The sequence below is a fragment of the Halictus rubicundus genome, chromosome 3 (assembly GCF_050948215.1).
Source record: "Halictus rubicundus isolate RS-2024b chromosome 3, iyHalRubi1_principal, whole genome shotgun sequence".
NCBI lineage: Eukaryota > Metazoa > Arthropoda > Insecta > Hymenoptera > Halictidae > Halictus > Halictus rubicundus.
This window is the reverse complement of record NC_135151.1, coordinates 4,443,493-4,459,568: the sequence shown is the minus strand read 5'-3', so window position 1 is coordinate 4,459,568 and position 16,076 is coordinate 4,443,493. Positions and strand designations below refer to the sequence as shown.

At 38.9% G+C, this 16,076-nt stretch overlaps 2 protein-coding genes across 2 annotated transcripts; one reads left to right on the top strand and one right to left on the bottom strand.

Moving 5' to 3' along the window:
- Positions 1 to 602: 602 nt before the first annotated feature.
- LOC143352450 (hemocyte protein-glutamine gamma-glutamyltransferase) lies at positions 603 to 5,931 on the top strand. The gene is made up of 7 exons (XM_076784951.1): positions 603 to 1,126; positions 1,467 to 1,693; positions 2,391 to 2,989; positions 3,785 to 3,882; positions 4,044 to 4,334; positions 4,483 to 4,643; positions 5,372 to 5,931. Exons 1-7 carry the CDS (start codon positions 652 to 654, stop codon positions 5,654 to 5,656), a joined length of 2,136 nt encoding a protein of 711 aa, XP_076641066.1. The 5' UTR covers positions 603 to 651; the 3' UTR covers positions 5,657 to 5,931.
- A 144-nt stretch (positions 5,932 to 6,075) lies between these two features.
- LOC143352208 (uncharacterized) lies at positions 6,076 to 12,671 on the bottom strand. The gene is made up of 6 exons (XM_076784535.1): positions 11,035 to 12,671; positions 10,802 to 10,946; positions 10,368 to 10,556; positions 10,164 to 10,308; positions 9,222 to 10,080; positions 6,076 to 9,089 (listed from the first exon to the last, which is right to left on the bottom strand). The coding sequence occupies exons 1-6, from the start codon at positions 12,669 to 12,671 to the stop codon at positions 6,707 to 6,709; spliced, it is 5,358 nt and encodes a 1,785-aa protein (XP_076640650.1). The 3' UTR covers positions 6,076 to 6,706.
- Between the last annotated feature and the right edge of the window lie 3,405 nt (positions 12,672 to 16,076).

Here is a 16,076-nt window from a genome sequence, read left to right as displayed (position 1 = left end):
GACAAACTATCAGTGGATGAATAACTGCTGAAATAACCAACCACCTATATTGGTGAAATAACTGTTGGGGAAATTATTGTCGGGGAAATAACTGACGTTGATCTGAAAATGTCGTTTTGATGATGAAATGACATTTTCAAAATGTCGGTGAGTTAATATTGTCGGCGAAGCTAGGTGTCGGTGAAACGATTGTCGATGAAATAATTGTCGGCGAGGTAACGGTAACTCTTAGGTTTTATAATACAAATACATACTATACTACGTCACGAATGAAAGTTTCTTGTAAATCGTCCATCTATACAGGGTGTTTCAATTGATTTTAACTGTTTCTTTGAGACATTCAATATAAAAAATGACATTTAATTTTTACTATTGTTTCCACTACAATTGTTTCCAATTTCCATTTGCTACCGATTGGTAACCTATTTAATTTTAAACTAATATTACTAATCAAATCATAGGATTACCCATTTTCTTCCACAAAATATGAAAATGCACATTGCTGTTATTCCGCTGTGTTTATTCGACTTACACGAGTAGTAAGTTAAAAAATAAATGACCCTTTTGGTTACATCTAGTATCATTTAATTCACAGGTCAAGCAGTTAATTAAAATCTGTTTCGTGAAGCGTTTTTGCTTGCATCATTCGAGATGTCTTCGGAAGAACCACTGGTCGTCGAAGCGGTGTACCTTTACGAGAAAGAGAACGCGACGGCTCATCGCACTATCAACTATGAGCTTGTGCATTTGGATCCTCCGACACCTGTCCTCAGACGTGGTCAGGCTTTCAATGTCGCTCTCAGATTCAATCGTGACTATGTAGACGCCACGGACATCGTCAGATTGCTCTTCAGCTTCGGTCCAAACCCGAACGTTCTCAGAGGCACCAGGGGTGTAAACACCGTCACCAACAGGGATGCTTACTTGACTGATTTGGAGGCATGGGGCGTGCGAATGATCAGTGTCAATGGCGTAGACCTTTCTTTGGAAGTCCGAAGCCCCATCGACAGCCCTGTTGGCGTTTGGCAATTGAACGTGGAGACCACCACGATAGAGAGGAAGGCGGCGCCGAATACTTACAACTACGAGAGGGATATTTATTTGTTGTTCAATCCGTGGGTAAAGGGTGAGACAACGTAAATTTACAACATTCATTTATACAGAATAAGAATTCACCGGGCCACGGCGGGAACGTGGAGAATAGGAAGTTAGAGTGTGGGATCAAGTCTTGATCTGGCGACACTGCAGAGAACGGCGGGCACGTAGTCACGCCCCTGCGGGCAACGCTGCATGCATCTGATAGAATTTGATATAAGATATAATTGATATATAGATATAATTTGATTTGAATAGATAAGATTTCAATGTTTTATTAAAAACGTGACCCCAAATGGTCCTAATTTTTAGACAGGGATTGTGTATGTTACATTGAACGGACATTCATGTAAAAATGTCAATGTTCGCAGATGACCTCGTGTTTATGGACGACGAGCAGTTGCTGGACGAATACGTGTTAAACGACGTTGGCAAGATATGGGTTGGTCCATGGGGTAGTTCCCGTGGCAGAGAATGGGTCTTTGGTCAATTCGACGCTTGCGTGCTTCCGGCTTGTCAGTTGTTGTTAGAACGATCCGGTATTAAGGCCATATCTAGAGGAGATCCCATTAAAATGTGCCGAGCCATTTCGAGAATCGTAAGCCAATAATTCCATTTATAAGAAGCTTATATAGAAGAGGAAAGAAAATTTATATTTATTGTCCACATTTGCTTCAATCCTTAAATCGTTACTGCTTACCAAAGAACAGTATAATAGTATAACATTCAGATTTAACCCTTAACGGACCAATGCCGCCATATAAGCGGCATGGCACTTTTACTTACTGGGTCCCATGCTGCGTATATGGCGGCAAAAATAAAAAAAAAATATAAATATATATGAAATAAAATATAAATATTTTCCTTTCTATAGTTGATATAAAAATGTTGAATCCACAGTTTCTCACCGTATGAAAAATAGCTTGGACCTGGTGGGAACTAAACATGAAATACTTCCGGACCGTTAAGGGTTAATAGATTTAGTTTGAAATCTTCATTATGACTACAGTAGAACCTCGCTCGTTGCACGAAACGGGACCGAGAACACGTGCAAAAGTCGAGATTGTACAACGCAAGAGGTAACCAATCATTCTTTTGTTTCTGCGTAGACCACAATCCCCACCACGAGCTTTCGGAACCTTGAACGAGGTTCTACTGTATTTACCTGGTTCGTTATCGTATGACAAGGGGCTAAACGTGCACGTTGCGGAAGAAATGTTTGGGACAGCCTAACATTAAATATGTGAATTTCCGCTCGACGAAAGTATGATAATTGAGTTCAATTAAATCCCCAGATGAACTCCAACGACGACCAAGGTGTGATTATGGGTCGCTGGGACGGCGAATACGAAGATGGCACAGCGCCGGCCACGTGGACCGGAAGTGTGCCGATCTTGGAGCAATTTTTGGAGTCGCAGGAGTCCGTGAAATATGGACAATGTTGGGTGTTCGCTGGAGCAGTGACCACCGTGTGCCGAGCCCTTGGCATACCGTCCAGAGTGGTCTCGAACTTAGTTTCGGCCCACGATGCAAACGCTTCGCTCTCTGTCGATCGTTACTACGACAAAGACAACGAGGAGCTAGGGTTCGATCCAAACTCGGAAGGCGAGGATTCCATTTGGAATTATCATGTTTGGAACGACGTTTGGATGGCCAGACCAGACTTGCCTAAAGGGTATGGGGGTTGGCAAGCGATCGATGCAACCCCTCAAGAACCCTCCGAAGGCGTTTATCAATGCGGTCCAGCTTCCGTTGAGGCTATCAGGCAAGGAGCTGTTGGATACAATTTTGACGTGACATTTATGGTGGCTTCAGTGAATGCTGACCTTATGAGATGGAAGGAAGACTCGGAAAGTGAGCTGGGATACTCGAAAATCGACTGTAATAAGTACCAGTGAGTATCTGCACGCGTCATCCTGGTTAGATCAACACTTTCAGTGTGAATGACTCATTAAACTTGAAAATCAATTTTTACTGCAATCTGTTAGGTGAATCAAATTTTATTAGGAAGTTGTAGAGAATGTTAGAAAAATCATTGTTATGATAAACTTTGTGTTTCCGATATTCTTGCATTATCACTAGACAGCGGATTTTATGCATTTGTGACAAAAATGAGTAGGCGTAATTTGAAACAGTAAAAACATTAGAAGTTTGTTACAATGTCGACAGAAAATTTTTATTTTGCATAAAGATCCGCTGTTTAATTATTACATCAGTTATTTTGATTGTACAATATTATGATGGGATCAGTGTTTCCTTACTTTTCTGAAAAATAGTCGAACCCATGGAGCGATGTCGAATTACCATATGTACGTGATTAAGCGAAGTCGTTAAAACCTCTGGATAGCAAAATAAACATCGTTTCGTTAGACATTTAATTTTTGTCTGAGTCACGTACTCGTTCTAAATTCATTGCTGCATTGGTAATCGTGACCTTGGCGTAACCGTGACGAATGCCACACACTGTTAATTTACATAGTCCTCACGCATGCAACAACGAAATATTTATGCAAATACTCGGGACACGGGTTATTTCGAATTGCGCAATGATTACATTCCTGAAGACTTTTTGTGTGCGACTCTTCTCGAAACTGATACTGCTGTGTGTTAATTTATGGATTAAATCAAGATCTTACTTTGCTGGAGAAAGGAATCAAAAGATCTATCTATTTTTTTTTTTTTTCAATAGCATTGGCCGTATGATACTCACAAAAGCACCTTGGATCTTCGATCCCAATGGCGACAGAGACAGAGAGGACATAACGTCGGTGTACAAGGCAAAAGAAGGTATGCGTGCATGATTGCTTTTCGAACGTAATTGCGTAGATGAAAATCGATGAACTTTCACCGGAAAAACGTGCGAGGATTAACAAAATGACCGATCGATTTTTTACAAATTTGTTTATTAAGTTCGTAAAATAGAAAACAAATGTTCTAATCCCATCCAGGCACTGAAGCAGAGCGTTTGACGTTGTACAGAGCAGTTCGTAGCACCGAGGTCGCTAAAAGGTTTTACTCCTTGCCCTCTCCTGGCAAAGAGGATGTTGAATTCGATCTTGAGGATCTCGAACGCGTAAAGATAGGTGAACCGTTCGCTGTCACGGTGCACATGAAGAACAAATCGGACCAGCCGCGAACTATACAAGCCATTTTATCCGCTGGTAGCGTGTACTATACCGGAGTCAAGGCGAATTTAGTGAAGAGAGCTGCCGGTGATTTTGTGCTTCAACCCCACGCAAGTGAGTTCGTAAGAACGCTTTCAAAATGATTATATATTTTCATACATGAGTAGTTAAAAATTTATTCAAAAATTTCTACGAGAAACAGAAATCTGTCCAGTCTGTAAGAATTAAGACTTGATAAAATTTTTACGTCTCATTTAATTAGGCGAACAATTGCGGCTTGCGGTCACGGAGGATGATTACCTGGATAAGCTGGTGGAGTATTGCATTATGAAGCTGTACTGCATTGCTACGGTCAAGGAGACCAGACAAACATGGGCTGACGAGGATGACTTCCAGGTCTTGAAGCCCAACATCGTGGTCAAGGTAAAACTGTTAGGAACAATATCGGGTTCGGGAAATGAAGAGACAACGTCCGCGTCTCTTTCTTTCCCATACGCTGTCCTTCTTTGCGTCCGAAAGTTTCATCGTTCATTACACAAGTAAATATCATCGGAATTATATCATATTTGGTATCATTTTCATTCGAAAAATTCCACGAATATGTTGGTGAAAGTCCCATAAGAAAACAATGAAAAATAAAGAAGATTTGTTATTGGATTAGTAGTGGTCTCCTGGCCTGACACCGACATCCTCGACCCGTGTTATGTTTATACTCCTCGACGACCAAGGCCACTTGAGCTCCATGGCCTCTCACCGAGTATACCCCGCGGCAGTAGGGACATATATAGAGTGACCACTGCATCTTTTTCCATAGTTTCTAAACACCAGGTTGTAGAATTTATATCGTTATAAATAGACCACGAATTTTTATACGAAAAAAAAATTGGTGTATTAATTGCAAGATACAGGAGCTGCATTGACATATTAAATTGACATAACACAATATAATTATAGTCTATAAATATCCAAACGTTTAGAATAGTTATAAAAATGATAATACAACTATTCGTTTTATAAGTTTACTGTTAATTGAACGTCTTCAAAGATCACCTAAAACTTAGACTATTTACAAAGTATGTTCACATTACCTTGCAGTATTTATACACTACATTATGCAACTTTTTAATCAAAAGAAATAATTTTTTTTTTAGATTGACGAAGAACTCGTCGTAGGAAAACCATCAACCATCAGTCTCAGTTTCACAAACCCTTTGAGAAGGGAGCTGACAGAATGCAAATTCAATTACGCGGGGCCGGGGATCATCAAGAACAAGACGTTGATGTTCCGAAACGTTGGACCGGAAGAACATGTTTACGTGGAGCATCAATTGGTTCCACAAAAGTCTGGACCACAGAAGATCATCGCAACCTTTACCTCGAAGCAGTTGCTAGACATTACAGGATCAGCTTCCATCGACGTCCTCGACAATGAGTGAAACTTATCTTCCATTGATAGTTTTGATCGTGTCTCAGAATTAATTTTGTAACGGAATGAGACGATTTATAGAAATATCTTAATCGTTTACCTGTGTTGACGAGCGTGCACCTAACTGTTTGAAATAGATGTAGAAACATTCGGTTACGTGTTGCGTTATTTCTATGAGGTTTTATACGTAAACAATAGATTGTATTGATAAGAGCACATCGTTGTACCTCGCCATTTGCAATTTCATTTCTTCTATTTATATATAAATGTTTATTTTTATTTCTTTCCACGTTTCTATTGCATCGGTATACAATAAATAAAAGTATAAAGAAATACGTTTAGAATATGGTGGATCGCTGAATACTTTATGCGTTTTTCGAAGAAAAAATTTAATCTTTTTTAAAGCATTCATTTCTAGAATAATATTAAACATTTATTTTGAAATCATTTCACGTTAATTAATTTGATATCAGGGCTATGCGTGTTGATTCCTTTCAACGACAAATTATGAAATCATTTCTTAAGCAGGAGATTATCTCATCGAAGTGATCGTAACGAACCTAAGAATAACTGGGATCGAACTCATGCATTAATCCGTGACATGAATGAGTATGATAATCCGATGCATGATAGATGATTTCCTTTATTGTTTAATAATACTTTTATGATACAGATGATGAGTATTTATTACTTTTATCTTTACAATTATTATTCCTCAGAAATCAAAATAAAGTACTCAATGAAAATTAAAAACAATAGCAAAGAATCGTCGAGAAAACATAAAATTGTCAAACATGGCACAGCAGAAATATCTTAACGAAATGAATTAATACTTTACATTAAACAATGTTGATAGCGCGACGTTTTACATTAGTAGCGTCGTAATATTTGTACACATTCTATATGCATGAAAACAGATTTATTATTGTATGCATACACAACGCGATATTTAATCGACAAAAGAATAAAACTACAAAAGTCCAACAATGCAACAACACATTTACAAACACTGGCAAAACCGACAAAAGTTAAATGAACAATACGAAAACGGCACATGTGATCATAGAACAACGTCACAAGTAATCGTGAATCGCAAACACCAAAATACAATTGAGCACACGACACCGTAAATAAGCATCAACAGATTTTGCCTGGAAAACGGTGAAATTGAAAATTCATTTTTCCTTTCAGTCTCCTTTTTCGAAAATTCTATGTGGATCTTCGAGCACGTCCTGCTCGAGACCGTTTGAACAGAATCTATTTCCGTAATTTTTATATCATCCATTTTCTGAATCAACAGTTCCATCAACGATTTCACAACTCCCAAGACAGCATGGCTAGACGATTTTTTGCAAATTTCCAAACCATCTTCGCCAGACACGTCCGTTTCATTTTGCGAAACAGTTGTAATCGGCATCGAAACAGATTCCGAAATTTCGTATTCAGACTCGTCGCTCAACGACGCGATTTCCGCTCGTGATAAAATCTCAAGGTTGTACTTGCAAGAATGGTAACTATCTTTTACAATAACATCGAAGCTGTCGATTGTTGACAGGTTCTTCGACTGTTCACAATTTTTTATCTTTTCGAACTTCTTCTTTTCTTCTTCCTCCTTTAACTTACTCTCCATGTGCTGTTGGTAGATGTACATGGCCCTGTACATATCTCTTGCCCTAATCGCGGCGCTCTCTAGAGTCGCTATTGTCTCCGAAGAAATAAAATTATAAAAATTATTCATTTCTGGGTCTATCCAGCAATTTAAATGTTTACAACATTCTGGAATATGCGAGCAGCATGACGACGTCGATGAATCTGATTCGCGGAAACCTAATTCGCGACCGCCGCCATATTCTTCGCACACCGGAGCTTTGTCACTCGAATCCTCATTCGATATTCCGAGATGACGATGCTTTTCCGTTAAATCTTGGTCATCATTGACACGCATTTCTTTAGAAACCATTTCATTCCATATTTCAACAAATTTTGTAGCATTCTTATCGCAATGATCGCTAATTTCTTCCTTTGGATCAGACCGTTCCGTCAGTTTCGAGGCATAGGACACAGTTTCCGTAGTACTGTCTTTAACCGAATTCGATTCCGTCATCGATGAAGCATCTATTGAATTACTTTTACAATCGGTTGCAGTGTGCTTGGTCGAAATCATTTCCGTTTGTGTTTCCATCGTTTCCGTTTCTTGTTTCATCGCCAATGGAGTATCCTCCTCGATGATTATTTGTACGCTCTTCGTCCGCATCTCCCGAAGACTCGTCTGAACAGATGTATCGTTGTTATTCGTCTCTGTGCATGTCGAAGTATCTTTTTTCTCAGGTGCAGAAAGCTTTAGGTCACCTTTACAATTATGATCCAAGCTCTTCGCAGCATCTTCCAAATCGGCAGAGTTTCGTTCGCTACTCTGCACGATTTTTCTCAACATGTCTCCCCGACAACAAGAACTGTCTGCTGAATCTTTAGAACATTTATCGCGCTGTTTATTAGACATCATTACGTCTGCTAAACTCGCAGACTTCGTTTTCGCGCAACCACGACACTTCCGCTTGTCTTTCACGCACTGTTCAGCCCTGTTCAACAATCCAACGTCCACCCCTTGGTCGCGAAGAAATTCCTTCAGCACAGTTAAAGACATCGTGTGCGAGTTCGAGCATACGTTAACAGACGATGAATCTTTGTGTCTTTCTGCTTTAACTGTCAGCGAATCGTTAGATGTGCTCAGCTCATCTTTCTGGCGTTTTTGGGATGAAGAATTCGTGGAGAATTCGGCTGTAGAAATCGAACTGGGTTTCAACTCTGTCGTGCATTCGGTGCAAGTGAAATTCGAATTATTCCTCGAATGCAAATTTTCCAGATGGACGCTCGATTTCGAATCCATAGGCTGATCTTTGATAATCGAGGACGGTGAAAAATCTGTCGGCGAAATAACAGTCAGAGGACATTCAGGAAGCTCTTCTATCAATTGCTGAGTTTTCTCGAACACTTCAGCATGTTTAGATCGGCTTTCACGAACTTCGTTTGGATCAATGTCTCTCGTGGGCTCATCCTGCGGTATCTCTATTTCTTCTTCGATCGGAATTGGGTCCATCGATCGTTCCGGATCAATCGGATCTGTTTCGTTTTGACGATCGCCAATCACTGATTTATTTGTGTTTCTCTTGTCTTTTTTATCGGCCGGGGGAGATTTTATAATTTCTTCTAACAATTTCAAAACTTTCTCTGATCGGCAAGAGGATACGTTCTGCTCTTTGAAACACACTTTCAACGCCCTTGACTTCGGTTTCAGCTTGGAAATACTTTCTGGATTCGTAATATGTTTTCTGCTCGACTGTTTAGAGCAGTCTGTTGTCAAATTAGGTATCCTGCATTTTGTCAAATACGGGTCGGTGCTGATTTTCTTTTTAGACTCGCCTGATCGCCCATGCTTCCCTTCCCTGAAAAGAGTATCGTTTGTATAATAAAGGCTTGTGTAAGCACCAAGATACAGTAATACAAAATAGCACAAACAGAATTTTAATAGAAGAAGTTTTAAACGAAACTTTGATCAGATTTCATAAAATGTTTACTTGGCATTATCTGTTAATTGAATCGATCTTTCGTTAGCTTGCGCAAGTAACGGTCGATTTCTCTGCGTCAAGGTGGTAGCACTGCTTGAGGATGGAAGTTTCACCACGCCGCCCGGTCTCCATACCGGTTGTGGATTATTAGCAACACGATACTTTTGTCGAGACATTGGCTGCCTCGATTGCTCAAAGTTCACACTTTGCGTGGGCTTTTTGAGTAGCTTGCCTTTCTCGGAATGGCGAACGTTGTCGTTTATTTTTCTTTCAACAATTTTGAGTGGTTCGAAAACTGATAGTTTCTCTTGACACCTTTGGATGTTTAACGATTTCGTCGATGCTTTAGATTTCGGGCGCCTCGTTGCGTTATACCTACTCAAGCTAATGCTGTCGTTCATTTTTCTTTCAACAATTTTGAGTGGTTCATTACACGAGGGTTTCTCTACATCTTGGCACCTTTGAATGTTTAACGATTTCGTCGACGGTTTAGATTTCGGGTGACTCGTTACGTTATATCTGCTCAAGTTAGTGTCGTAGTTCATTTTTCTGTCAACAATTTTGAGTGATTCATTATACGAGATTTTCTCTACATCTTGGTGCCTTTGAGTATTTGCGAATTTCATCGCCGTTTTGCCCTTCGGTTGTTTTATTGCATTATGTTTGTTCAAAGTAACAGACATCTGCGTTTCAACGTTACTTTCTTTCTTCGTTAGGTTCCCTTTCGGGCCTTTCGATTCGACGACGCCATCTTTCCGCCTAAAACTGTACCAAACGAAAATTTTGTTAACGACACTACAAGTGAACAAGTTTATTGAAAGTGTTGCTAACATTCGAAAATTATCCGATTCACGAAGCATTCGATACTCTTTCAAAATGAATGTACGTTATTTAAAGTACCTAATCGGAGAATTAAAGGATAATTCATTAGCTTCTATTAACTTAATCAACTTAATTGCCTTGGGTTCCTAACATTCTCCTTTTCTTCGCTCTCAGTTATAACGGTTCTCAGTTTATCCGAAATGTCTTGCATTATATCACTTATTTCGCGAAGCCCGTGATCCCAACCGGAAATAACTTCGTTCATCATCAGTCTCTAAGTGAAAAGTAATTATTCGTTATAATTCACAAAACAATTCATGTTCTACGACTCACTTTTTTGTACAAATTCTTTTCTTGATATAATTTCACCAGGAGGCTGTCTAACTGCCGCTCTATAAAAATGTTAATATTAAAGAGGCATTGACAAATACAGGATATCGCAAAGATGTTGTATTTCTTTGGAAGGGGTAATTTCTGACGCCATTTAAAGTAATCTTTTCCTTTGCGAAAATGTTCTCCGCGGCTTTGTTAAGGACTTATTAACGAAAAACGCGAACCAATCAGGGCGCGGCTACAGTGGACGGATTCTCTGCTATAGCCGTGCTCTGATTGGTCCGCGTTTTTCGTCAATAACTCCTTAATAAAGCCGCGGAGAACATTTTGCCAAAGAAAAAAGTTGCTTCAAATGGTCTCGAGAATTATCCCTTTCAAGGAAGTACAACATTTTTGGAACACCCTACAATACATATTTCTTCTTTAGAAAATTATAAACAACTGATACCTTGTTTTTCCAAAACAAGTTTATTCTGATCCACCGCTTTCGCCAAGTCGATAACCAAACTCAACAAGCTTTTAGCTATCTTTGACTCAGCTTTGTAGCTGTCGTGTGAATCGTGAATATAACTTTTGCACCTGTATGAAAAAATCAAGCACATCAAGAAAACTTTGGAAAGAAACATAACAATCGCATATCTCTTTATTTCAATTTGATCGTCCATACCTGGAAATAATTCTGACGAGAAGCCGCAGAGGCATCGCCGAACGAACAGAATCGATTGGACTCGTATCCTGCAACAGTATCCAAATGCTTTCCATTTTTTGGAAATTAGTATATAACTGTTCGTGAATTTTCGACAACAAATTGCATATTTTTATATTCCCGTAATCCAGGTCGAACTGCTCGCTATTCTCGATGATTCCGTTGTTGGCATCGTCGATAGCATACTCCGTTATCTTTCTCTCACTAGTACGATTTCCGCCATTTTGCTTGGCATTTACTCGCATCGTTTCAATTTTATTCAAAATATTTTTTCCTTCTTCCCTTGTTTCAAATTGTTTTAAATTTATACTCTCCATGTGAGAACCCAATTTTCTTTCGTTCACGCTAATTCCCGTGCTGTTCCTTTGAAACAAATCGGTATTGGAACTGTTGGCAACGGTGAATGGATCGCATCTGGATTTTGCGACATTATTTTCATTCGATTCGTTAGGATATTTATCGAACACGTCAGCGCTGCACATGTCTGCTTCTAACGAGGAAGAGATTACGTTGTCTTCCCTATCTTCTTTCATTCCAATCAGATCTTCCATCAGAGTTCTTTCAGACTTGCATACGAAAGGTATCGTTTCATCGTACTCAGAATCATTCGCAATCGCGAAATCACAATCCATTTTCTTCGTGTCATGGTCTAGATAATTCATAAGCTCTTCGGTTCTCTTTAAAACTTTCCTCGATCTTGCTGACGATAAACGTTTCTTCCCTCTCGGCGACAAACATGATTTCTCACTGTCGTCGGAAGACGCAGTAAAGTCTGTATCTCTTACTATACTCAATTTAAAGGTTTCATTCTTCTCTTCGATATCTTCTACAGCTTTCGACTCGTTACGACACTGTTCGTTTGAAGCTGTTTCTATTAAACAATGATGCTCGCAGGCTTCATCGCCTTGTCCACACTTTAACGTTGATAACGGAGGCGCATCGTCTTCGGGAACTCTGGAAGATTTCTTGTTCTCCTTCGGGAGATTTGTCAGCGAGCTTTCTTCTCGGCTCACGTCGGAGAATGTTCTCTCAAGATCGGAAATGTTCTCTTTGTTCCCGGGATAAATCTGTACCAACTCGAAAGGACTGTTGAGAAGATCGTTTTTCGTGTTATTCTCTGTTGTATCATTCGCGGATAATTGACCTTTCGTTTTTTTCGAGGAATAATTAATGCTTTTCGTTCTCTTCGAGCTGGAAAGCTCCGTTCCAATATTATCGGCCTCGTGAATTTTGTTGGAAGCTTCGTCGGTGGCGTTCGAGGAGCTTGCGACTTTATGCGAATGAAGACTTCGTTCGGACAGCGTGCTTCTAGATTTCGTTTTCTTCGAAGCTATTTTCGAGTCAATTTTTAAACAAGAGGCACCGTTCGCTGTCACCGTAAAATTTTCCTCGATATTTTCATCCTGCGCTCCTTCTTGCGAGAGTAAGTTTGACTTGGAGGAGCAGTTCGAGACCACGGCGAAGTTCCCCTGTCGCTCATTGTATTTATCTCTCGCGAATTTGTTCAGGAAGTGTGTCTCCGTGCACAGGGTCTCGTTGTAAATAAGATTGTCGGTGTTGAACTTGACGAACGGCGACGTCAACCATACCGAATTCATCGTCATGATATTATGATGCCGCGGGACAGAGAATCGGCGAACCACCGAAGAAATTGAAGAACATTTTCTATTGTTCGGAATATAATTTTGAATCGGACGGAAGGTTTGGGGGAATATTGGAACGTTGCTGTCACATGCGCCTACAAATGTTTTTCATAAACAGCAAACTTCCTGTGGAATGTTCGCAAAATTATGTCATGTTATATTCTGTGTATTTATGTACCGGGAGTCTGATGCAAATGTGTATATATACACATTTACATTAATTTTTCCGTTAATGTAATACTAATGGGGTGGAACTTTCATCGTTCATTACACAAGTGAATATCATTGAAATTATATGATAATTGGTATCGTTTTAGTCAGAAAAATTCCACGAATATGTTGATGAAAATCCCATTAAAAAAAAATAATGAAAAATAAAGAAATTTTGGTGAACTCACACCGAAATACTCCACCCGTGTTATGTTTACACTCCTCGGCGACGGCGGCTCTCGAGCTTCTTGTATACAAGGTGAGGCACCTGAAACAAGCCACCTGAATGACTTCTACATTTTTTTTCACATAGGATACATCATTTTTTGTTTAAGATTTTATGTTGAAATGACAAAAAAACGTTTCGCAAAAACGTTCGTCGACGTCAAACTGACAACAATTATTGTGTAAGACGTGGAAACATTTTTTTCATGATAATACTTATTAATTGCATCACGTCGGTTTATTGTCGAACTTCGGTCATTCGCTTCAAGTAATGTCGAGCAAAAGCACATCACTAACTATCTTCATTTTGTTTTAGACAGACGTTATTTTTGACAAGCATGTACAAGGTTATCATTCTAGTTTAATGGTTCTTTTGAAAATCTAAGCTTGGAGACAAATTATTCCCAGAACTGGCGAAATCTGTTGGAGAGTTTCCGCATTGCAAGAAATCCCATATCACTCCAGCATTTTTGCCATTGAATCTTGATACTTCGACGGCAAGCGAGCCAAATCGAAAGGAGAGCAAACGTATCAACGGATTGTCAGTTTTTATCGGATCTATCGAACAACGGATACCCATAAAAGAGAAGACACAAAATGCTAATAAATTAAAAGACAAAAGTCTGCCCTCCCGACACGTCAAGTATGTATATATATGTTTCCCTTCAGAGAATCTTCAGGGGATCGTTGTAATGAAACTGTCATGTAAACCAGGGTGAGGGACCCAATTGCTGTGCCTGTATTAATTATACTTATTTTTAAAGCACAAAAAAGAAGAGATATTAAATTTGACACTTTGACACGTTTTTGATTAACACATTTTTGTGGAAATTCTTCTTCAAATTTTAGAATTATATCAATTATAATGTCGCGTTGTGATATCGAAGTGATATCAATTAAAATAATCAGAATATCGTATTTCAGGGAATATAAGAAGTTATGCAAATCTATTTGGAGCTCGAATAAGAAGAAACCTGTTTTCGCTGGGCCAATTTTCTTGAAGAAAGGCGACAAAATTGTGTTTAATTTCAAGCACTTTATTAATCCTGAACGAATCGTCGAAGAATACGCTCGGGTCAATTTTCATAACAAGTACACTTTTATTTCATTAACATGAATATACCTTATCAATTAAATGTTCACAATTATTTGTTCATGAGTTAATGTATCACAGATGAAAAGGCATCTGTGATACTACTTGTAAAAATGTCTTGAGAACTAATTAATAGATTCTCGTAGGCCGCGTTTTATCAGGGTCAATCAAAAAGAATCGTCGAAGTCGCTTTCGATAAGCAATCGCGAGAGAATCGATTCAGACGTGGAGCAACACAAGACGAAACAATTTTCTACACGGGAGAAGCTGCGGACCCATCCGCATTCGACTGAACCAGGATGGAGGTTAAACAAAGTTAGATGCTTTCTGTCACAACAAGTGCAATAATGCTTAACAAATAACACTGTCCAACACCAAAAAAATTTTGCAATTCCTGTTGGGTGATTCTTATACACTTTGTCATCCTAAAACCGAATCTGAAAGTAGAATTGCTCCATCACGCAACGTTTTCGAAAAATTTTGGTTTTTGTAAAAATGCCCGATTTTGATACGAAACGACGTGTTACGCAAAAACTAAACACGCGAGAAAGTTCAAATTTGAGTCAAGAGATAGAGGGGACTCTCCTCTACATATTCATATAGTCAATTATATTTTTATGTACTTCCTAATAGTTGTAAATGGTTGTTAAAGTTTGAAAATGTGCCGACGCGGGTACTTTGTACGCTCTATTTTTGTATTTATGTGAAAAATCCTTTATCTAGCAGGAATTTACTATACAGGAATGCATTCTACAGACATTTCTGGTAAAGAAACCATTCACGAAAAGTATTTGGTTCCCTTAATGTACGAGAAGGATCAGAAAATGTTAATTGACAGCGTGTGCGCGACGCGTTCGCGCCAGACGGCCATTGCAGCCTTTTCGCGACTCGCCAGGGCCGTCGCTATGCGTAGTCGACGTTGGTACCACTCAAGTATGTCTTTGCTTACTATGCTTAATTAAATACATTTTTTTTGTCTTTTTGGGTGCCAATCATTACAAAAGATTATAAAAATACGAGTTATATTCACATTTCATTGTGGAAATGCTTAATAAAGAAAATTACAAAAATAAGACAACAATTACTGAAAATAAAATTTTCCAGTCACCGCATTGCTGCGGTCAATTTTCTTTATTAAGCATTTCCACAATGAAATGTGAATATAACTCGTATTTTTATAATCTTTTGTAATGATTGGCACCCAAAAAGACAAAAAAAATGTATTTAATTAAGCATAGTAAGCAAAGACATACTTGAGTGGTACCAACGTCGACTACGCATAGCGACGGCCCTGGCGAGTCGCGAAAAGGCTGCAATGGCCGTCTGGCGCGAACGCGTCGCGCACACGCTGTCAATTAACATTTTCTGATCCTTCTCGTACATTAAGGGAACCAAATACTTTTCGTGAATGGTTTCTTTACCAGAAATGTCTGTAGAATGCATTCCTGTATAGTAAATTCCTGCTAGATAAAGGATTTTTCACATAAATACAAAAATAGAGCGTACAAAGTACCCGCGTCGGCACATTTTCAAACTTTAACAACCATTTACAACTATTAGGAAGTACATAAAAATATAATTGACTATATGAATATGTAGAGGAGAGTCCCCTCTATCTCTTGACTCAAATTTGAACTTTCTCGCGTGTTTAGTTTTTGCGTAACACGTCGTTTCGTATCAAAATCGGGCATTTTTACAAAAACCAAAATTTTTCGAAAACGTTGCGTGATGGAGCAATTCTACTTTCAGATTCGGTTTTAGGATGACAAAGTGTATAAGAATCACCCAACAGGTATTGCAAAACTCGAAAAAAGTTTAATTTTGTTGGACAG